Here is a 9,227-nt window from a genome sequence, read left to right on the forward strand (position 1 = left end):
TTCTTTTCTTTGTAATATGACTTCAAAGTGTAACATGAAACTACATTTGTTTATCCTAAGTAGCTCTAAGTTCGTAACATCATATGTCTATTTATAATTAAATTGTTTTATTGCCCTTTGAACCATGTCTAACTGCTATCCATGCCATTAAAAGTTGTAAATCACTCGGGGAACGTGCAGCTCAACGTTGTGCTATCGAATTACATTACCCACGAGCTGCTCGTGTGTGTGCTTTGTGAACAATTTTATTATATTATTATTACTTATTTTACCTATTCTAGTCTTAAATAAATTAACAAGATCCGTACTTTTAATTTTAGTTACTTTTATAATAATAAATAAAGAATAAATATGGAAAACAGGAAATAAAGTACTTACCCAATCTTCTTTTTTCTTGCCCTTGATTGTTGAAGACAGTTAAGCCTAATTTTTTTATAGTACGAATATTAATGCACTTAATAATTTTTATGTAATGAAATAATACACCAAAGAATATAGACTAATAACATGCAAAATATAGACAAATTCACTTCTAAAAAATTCATCTAAGCTAGTCGTTAACTTTCCCATATGAACGATGTTGCTACTCAGAGTGAAATTGATGATTATCTGTTCAGAACACAATGTTATACAATATGCCATTTGATAGATGAAAACCTTGACTTTCTATTGGTTATAAATAATATATAATGAAACATTGTGAAAGAGAGGATGTGACAGGTGGGTGTGGCAGGAGGGGTCTAATTTTCTATTTGATAGCTCTGTAACCAAACAAAATTGGAGGCTATAAAAATTATGGTCTGTTTGAGCAATAACGATTTTATAGAGAGTATTTTACATTTAATTTCGTACATTTTCGAGGGGTGATGGATAAAATGGGGATGATGACATGCTAAGACAAAATGTGTCATGTGTTACACTAGTGGAAATTCAGGATTGTTTTATATATTTCCTTGTAGAATTAAGAACTTAAAACTTGTATACTATTAAAATATGGATTATTAGCTAAAATTTTATGCTATTCTAATTGGTATAACATAAACTAAAAGTAGTTTAATAAAATTTTGAATGTAAGACACTAAAACCTTGTGTCATGCGCAGTAAATGGTACCGGTGGAGAAAGGGTTAAACGAGTACAAAGAGATCAAGTGGTCGGGCAATTTGACTGAGCCCATGTTTAGAGATTAACTATATACCTGTGAAGTCCTGATTTAGCTTTAGTGGACTGTTGTTATTTCGTTCTGCTTAAATGTGATCTTGGAAGCTGATGTCTATGCACAGTGGCAATTTGGTGTTAACTTTGTCATGGATTATGAATTATAATTAGCCTTATGTTCTTGATGCAGGCAAACTTGTTTACTTACCATATATCATTTATGTGTAGCAACTTGTTAGTTTAATATTTCTTATTATAATGTAAGTTCTGTAAGTAATTATAATATTTGTAACCTTTTATTTTTCATATTTTCAGGTGTATAATCTTTCTCAAAATATTCAGGAAGATGATTTACAACATTTGCAAGTAAGTTTGCATTCAAATACTCCATTGATAAAGTAAGCCTAGTCAAAAAACATAATGAGCAGGCATGCCTAGTTACAAATAGACATTTTCCGAAACAGTACCCTATGTGCAAAAGTTTTTCACCTGCCACAAGCCTTGAAATTTCTACCTACCCATGATCAACATGGTTCACTGTATCTTCGCATGTAAATCATCATGCAACAACCTTCCACCAACAGGCTTTTTCGTTCACCATAGGCTTCTGATTATTATGCATTGGCGTACTTATCAGGCCTTTGATCATTTTTTGACTTCCAGCAGTTGGAGTCATTTTTTTTTCTTGTTATGGGCAGATCCTGTGAATCCTGTACATTTATCCAAAGCCCAGTTATCATGCCTTCGTCTTCACCTTACGTCTCTTCTACACTTATCTTTGTGATTTGTGGATGGCTCTTTTTCTCCATAGGTATTTTTTGGGAGTTATTCATGAATCTTTGGAGTCAGGTATGGAACCTGCAAGGCAACACTCAACCCTTTCTTCCATGGTTGCTCATTTGTCTCAGCCTGCCATGCCTTACTCTATACCTGATTATCATCCGTCACCCTCCCAGCCTTTGCTTCCAAGGGTACGTTGGTCTGTCGTTGGACTCACAGTTATACTCTTTGCCACCAGCAGTTCCGGTGACTCTTATCTCACAGCATGCTATCTTGCCTGTCAGCCAGCCTTCTGCAGGTTTTTACTCCAGGTTTTTTGTCATCCCAAGAAGCCCGGGTACTGGCATCCTGTGATTGCTCTGTCCCACCTCAACCAATTTCTGGATCTTCCCCATTTTACCTTACCATTGAATCTTTTCTCATGCTTCGGTGGGCTTTTTTTCCAGGTTCATGGATCACCTAGGTGGACATCTCAGACACTTACCTCCATATTCCCATTTCTCATCTGTCCCAACACTATCTTCAGTTTGTCCACAACAGGATTGTATTTCAGTTTCATGTTTTACCTTTTGGGCTTGCTTCAGCACTGTATGTGTTTTGTTGAATGGTCTAAACCTTTGGCTGACTTATGCTTGCTCGAGGGTTACACTTTCACAATCACATGGAAAACTCGCTTCTGTCACTCCTTTTGAACTGGTGTCTTCTCAACACACTTGTCTGCTATTGACAGAAGCAGCTCGTGTTGGTTGGATTCTCAAGATGGAGAAGTCTTTCCTGATTTCTACCCAATATCTTGTCCACTTGGGTGTGTTTTTCAACACTTACCTCAATTGGGCCCAACTTTCTGCATTCAGTGGATATTTCAGTTCTCCATGCTCTTTCTTCTCCCTATCTATCTGCACACATTGTTTTAATGCTTTAAGGGGAATTGAGCTTCCATGGTAGCCCTTATTCTCTTGGGTTGTGTACATATGGGTTTTCTTCTGTGGACATTGCACATGCAATGGAATCTTGCTTGGGGTCACCTGGACTCCCCAATTACTCTTCCTCCTCTTCTCCTCGATGATCTCCATTGGGGGTTAAAGTTGAACAGATACAGCATTACAACAGGGGTACTGCTTCCTCCTCGTCTGGACTTGCATCTATTCACCAATGCTTCTTTCCCAGGGTTGTGGGGGGGGGGCAGGGGTTGATCAGTAGGAGGCTTCTGTACAGTGGTGTCAGATAAAAATGTCATACCATATTGATATCTTGGAGCTTCTGATGGTATGACATGCTTTGGACCATTTTCTTCCTGTTGTATGGAACAGACCTATCATGATCCATTAAGACAATTCCACCATTGGCTCTTACTTCAATTGCCAAAGAGGCACCCGTTCTTGTTTCGTTTGTAATATAATATTGAATTACTTTATTGGGCCCACACACTGCAAATACATCTCTTAGCGTGTCATGTTCCGGGTGCTTTGGTAGATTGTCTTTCTTGATTCAATTATATTTACCCCACAGAGGGGTTCCTCAATTCTCAGATTTTTTGGTGGCCTTGCTAACAGTGGGGTATTTCTTATCTGGATGCTTTTGCCACTTCTCAACACCAAGTTACCTCTTTTTTTTGGTCTCTGGTTCCTCATCCACAGGCCCTAGCAGTGGATGCTTCAAGTCAGGACTGGACCAGCTGGTACTTTTATGCCTACCCTCCTATCCACCTCCTTCCCAGGATGATTTCAGTCATCCATTCCATTCTGTATTTGGTCCATCTGATTACTCCTTACTGGCTGGCATAACCTTGGTTTCCTCTTCTCCTTCAGCTCCAAAAATACCCCTCTCCCCATTACTCTCACCCCATCCCTCCTCTGTCAACCTCATTCATCAGTCCTTCATCCTGCCATTCACATCCTCCGACTTCACTCTTGGCATTTATCTGGTCCATTGTGAGGAGATCCAGATTGTCTGTGCATGTCACTTCCTTTTCAGCCTGGTCCATTCACCATTCCTCCCTTGTGGTTTGTCAACATACATGGAACATCTTCTGCCATTGGTCATTAAGCCATGGGGTTTCCCTTTTTCACACTACTATTCCTCTCCTAACAGATTTTCTTATCTGGCTGTTTGACCATGGGGCTTTTGTATCTTCCTTTGCAAGTTATCGAGAACCTTGTCCATCACCTTCTGTTTTTCCATGTACCATGTTGTGTTTTCCTCTCCTTCAATCCCCTTTTTATTGCATTCCTTCCAGATTCTCATCAAATTGTTTTTCCGGATTGGAATGTCAATATTGTCCTTCACTGTCTCACACTTTCTCCATTTGAAACTTTGTCCTCCTGTTCCCTGTATTATCTGGCCCTTAAGACTTATTTCCTACTCCTTTCAGACTGTGGGCATCGGTGGTCTGATACCTTTATCATCGACGTTTCATGTACTCTATTCCATTCTACATATGCCCTCCTTTATTCAGTTTGTTGTTTCCTGCTAAAAACTTTGGTGGCTTGTGAAGGAAGTTCTTCATTCATGCTAATTTACCACCTTTATTTTTGGTCTGATTTAAGTAGATTTGTATGTCCCATCCATGCTTTTTATTGTTATATTGTCTGTACGATCTCCTTCCATTTTTCCTGATCCTACCTTTTCATTCTCTGGTACATTTCTTCCTTACGTGACCTTTCTCCTTCCACCTTTACAGGTTGGGTTCATCGGTTTTTAGACTAGTGTATTCTTCCCTATCTCCTCCTTCCTGTAATTTGTTTCAGGTTTTAGTGCATCCAATATGGCACCTTACCTTTTCCCTAGCATCTCACCTCCATTGTCCATTGAAGGAAATGCTTCGGTCAGGTATGTGATCACACCTCATTCATTCATCTCCCACTACCTTCATCGGGTAGCTGTTTCTTCCTTGTAGGGGTACTGCCTTTTGCCTGTTACCATCCTTCAAACATAGGTTTGACTGTGATTTGGTAAGTTATCTTTTTCTGTATATTGCTTTTGCTTACAGTGGCATGTCCCCTTTAGGTCTAGGAACCTGCTCAGTGAAGAGCATTGCCTGTCCAGATATACTGCTTATCTATCCATTCCAGAAATATGCACTGTATGGCCAGCCATAAGTCATACCAGGGTATATTATCTGCTGCCTAATGACTCGGTCACTCCATCTCCATGTGATGGGTCCCAGAGGTTAATGTTGTGCAGTCCGTGTTCTGATCATCTCGCGGACTGTGATACATGCTCTCCAGCCTCTGTGTGGTCCTATCCAGAGGATGATGTTGCATGGGCTGCACACAGCTATTCCTGATGCCCCACCTCAATGGCAATGGTTGTATGGGACATCCCAACAAAGTTGTCTTCAGATGGAAGTTAATCTCTCCAATCTTGATATATATACTCATGGTCAATAACACACACTGTCAAGATGGAGTGTTCCACATGATCGCTAGTATGTTTTTTTTTTTTGTCAGTATTTTGCTCCATCCACATGCACATTTGTGACCGTACTAGCCCATGGACTTTCATGGATAAAGCAAAAGGGGATTGTTGACCGTACATGCTTTCCCTATGATTGAATAAATCAGGAGAGGTCTCTTTTGAAAATAAGGTTTTGATGATCACTCATTGCCCTGTCTCCAGTGTCTGTATTCCTCTGTACTCTCTACCAAATTTTCTCCTCCAAATTTCTTCTAGTGGAGTATGAGAGTCCTTACTACTTTCCAGTTCCTAGCCACAGGGGTGGTGTGGATCATGGAGACAACCTCCTGAATGTGATCACTTCCATTCAGTAGAGAGTAAGGTGGTGGTGTTCTGCCAGGTAGATGGTGTAGATCCTCCATTCATGTGCTCCATCTCCTTGTGACGGGTCCCAGAAGTTGATGTTGCGAGTCCATGCACTCCAGCTTCTGTGTGGTCCTGTCTGGGGGATGATGATGTGCATATTTCACAATTCTATATTACATGAATTAGAGTAGATTTATCACATTGTAATTCACCCCTCCGATTGGGATCCCTCAGCCTACCATCAACTGAATATCAGTTCCCATTTAGTGGTTTTTTATTGGAGTTGGACAAATCAGCATAAATCCTCACATGTGTTGGTTGTGATTCCTCACCCTACCTTGTTCACGGATTTTTGACTCCAGCACTCCACCTCCATGTGGTGGGTCTTGGAGGTTGATGTTGCACGGATCTGGTTCAATTCACCTCAGCTCTGTAGTTGCTTGAAGTGACGGCTGGTCATCCTATGTCCATCTGTTGTTCCACCTCAAGGGGGTTCACTACCTCAGGCAGATATTACACTGAGTGGAACTGGTCCAATTGGTTTTCGATTTGAAGTGATCTACCACATTGGTACATCCCTTCCTGCCATCATTTGGAAGTCGGATTCCCAGATGACTGTTGTTGATTGTGAATTTGCACACATGTGCCCTGTTTAGTCGACTAGTATGGAATTTTTCTCCTTCCGTTCAACTCAACTTGAGGTGAAGATGGTATGGACCTTTCTACCATGAAATGGATTACGTGTTCCCTATGCCTCTTGGTTTTGGACTGGAGTTGATCTGTCATGCCCTAGCCTCTCTACACCAAGGGGCATATGCATTTTAGTTTTCCCCACCATCCAATCTGTAGCTTGGAACTCTACATTCATTCTTATCCTGGACTATGATTCTGGTGATTTCAATGAGATTTGGGTCAGGACACCAGATTTTTTCTCTTTTTTTGTAGGATGTGCTCTTCCCACTCTCTGCCAGTTTATCTGACACCTACTACCACAATAGGTGAAGAGTATACGGGGTATACAGAAGTGGTGCTGTCAACCATATGCATCCCTCTCCTAACGGGAGTTCACACACCATGGGTGTTCTTCAGACACTTTCGAAGGATGCTTATCTATATTCCTTGCATCAGTCCCTCCACCTTTTCAATGTGGGATTCTAGCTATTATGTGTGATAGGTAAGGTATATTTTGAAAATAATAACTTACGATAGGTACTTACCTCCTCTCGCACTTTCCACCCTTCCGCCTCATTTAAAACCAGTGTTTAATTTCTGCCTAATCTCGAAGTGATGGTTAGGTAAAATCCAGTAGAGGGAGTCAGGTGTGTTGCACTCATGATGATTTACATGTGAAGTTGTAGTGAACTACGGTGATCGTGGGGTAGGTGGGAGTTTCAAGGCTTGTGCCATGTGAAAAATTTTTCACATAGAGGGCAGTACCTCACTGAGATATATTTTCAGTGTAGGAAAATTTTAACTTCTGAGAGCTAGAAGAATGAAACGAATTTTTATGAACAGGAAATGTATTTTTGAAAAGTTGAATTATGGGTACTTTAAACTAGGTTCAGTAAAGCTTTTTTCAAATCATTGTATAAGTTAATCATGTCACTAGCAGTTTACAATGTAATTTCTTTTTATCATTATTCATAAACAGCTATAACAGAACAAAAGAGAATTTGTTATCCAGTTTCTTTCTAGAAGGACTAAAAAAAATTAAATATTAGTGTGAACATTTATAATGAAGCAGATGAAAATATTTTTCCTTAACCATTTTTGTATTGGATTACTATTAAATTGAAGAAGAAACATTGCCTTTTTAATTATACAAGCACATTTTAATAAATTTAGGAATATATTTGTGAATGTTTGTGATCTTTTCAGCTATTTACTGAATATGGAAGACTAGCACTAGAAGACACAAGTGAGAAACCATTTCAAGTTAGTACTTGATTAATGAACAGTATTGTTTTTTGTGTGTGTGTGTGTGTGTGTGTGTGTTGGTTTAAGTTACTTGTATCTAAATGTACCAACATTATATGACAAAAGCAAAGTCATCTAAATATTTCCAGAAATGTTTAACGAATACACCTATAATAAATTCTTTTGGTAATAATTTTATAGGTTATATTTACGTGCTTTATAAGATAGACTTTCATGTCCTAATGCAGTAGTGTGTTGCTATTGATGTGAACTACAGCACCTTGATAGACATATTTGTTACCTATGTATTTGTTTTGAAGTAAATTTATCACCATTTGACAGTGCAATGCCACAGTGGATAGTTTATGGCTTAATGGATTATGTAATGGACCTTTCTGTGGAAGGGCATTCATATTGTAAGACAACATTTTGAATTTCCTCATGAAAGTTGAAAATCTTGCACCTTAGAGCATTTTGGACAACAACAACAGGCTCTGAAACAACATCCCTAATCATTCTGTAGCACCCTGTTATCTATGAAACAAAAGCTGTGGTTATGAAAGAGAATCCTCTGACCCAATGAGTCATTGCAGTAAAGCTGGGTATATCTCTTGCTACCATTAGCAAAACAGTAAATAAGAATTTGAATATGGTGAAGGCTCATCAGCCGAACATTAATAGGATTCTAGCCACACTTCTAAATCTGACTATTATCCTGAGAAAGATGGCTAAAGAAACTGGAATTAGAGCCATCCTTTTCAACCACATACCTGTAAAGTCTCCTAGTATAGCTCCAATGGACTATTGTGACTTCTATCCACTTAAACATGGTCTTGTAATATGATGTCATGATCAGTAGAGAGTGTGTGCTAAACTTGTCAAGGTTTATGGACTATGAATAACCATATTTTTGTCTTTAGCAAAACTTGTGATAATGCAATTGTGGTGTTGAATGACAGTGCTACATCATGGCCATCAGTTTAAACACAACTAGTGATTGATGAAGTAGTTCTGAGAATGACCTCAGACTTGATACATTATTCTGAAGAAATGTGCTTAACTCTTAATAATACTAAATCATGAAAGTAATTTCTAAAGAACTTCTGCACTTTGTGTATTAATATCAAGTATTTTCTCTACATTTCTTTGCATTCTTTTGCTTCAGTTATATTTCAGACATTTTAACTTGTATCAATGCTTTAAAGAAAGAACATATGCTTGCATTTTGGAAACTTCATGAGTCAAATGCCATGTTCTTGAAGATGGTGGAATTCCAAGCTGTTTTTCTGTAATTAACAATGTTATAGGCAAGCAGCACAAAAAGTAAGAATATTTGATATAATGTGTGCAGGAAATTTATGAAGAGTAGTTGTTTTCTAAAATCTGTATGTATTTATTTTGCTATATTTCTTTTAGAAACTTATGTTTTTGGTCAGAGATTGGAGTTTTCCCTATGAAGCATCTTATGGGACTGAGGGTGGTCAGAAAATCTTAAACAGGAGATTACAGGTGAGATTTTCTTTAAAATTGGTTATTTTTACATTACTACATACACAGCGTGGTCACAAGTAAATAGACACCACCTTTTCAGAAAAAATGAAATTTTTCAGTC

At 38.5% G+C, this 9,227-nt stretch overlaps 1 protein-coding gene across 3 annotated transcripts in view; it reads left to right on the forward strand.

Moving 5' to 3' along the window:
- The window catches only part of LOC106470324 (atlastin-2-like), a 57,961-nt gene that overhangs the window by 22,703 nt on the left and 26,031 nt on the right, over positions 1-9,227 (forward strand). For all 3 annotated transcript variants that reach the window (XM_013930873.2, XM_013930874.2, XM_022398947.1), the window contains 3 exons: positions 1,472-1,522; positions 7,577-7,633; positions 9,032-9,124. In XM_013930873.2, coding sequence (XP_013786327.1) covers positions 1,472-1,522; positions 7,577-7,633; positions 9,032-9,124 — 201 coding nt within the window. The remainder of the gene's footprint in view (positions 1-1,471; positions 1,523-7,576; positions 7,634-9,031; positions 9,125-9,227) is intronic.

Source organism: Limulus polyphemus, unplaced genomic scaffold (genome assembly GCF_000517525.1).
Source record: "Limulus polyphemus unplaced genomic scaffold, Limulus_polyphemus-2.1.2 Scaffold3944, whole genome shotgun sequence".
NCBI classification, from domain to species: domain Eukaryota; kingdom Metazoa; phylum Arthropoda; class Merostomata; order Xiphosura; family Limulidae; genus Limulus; species Limulus polyphemus.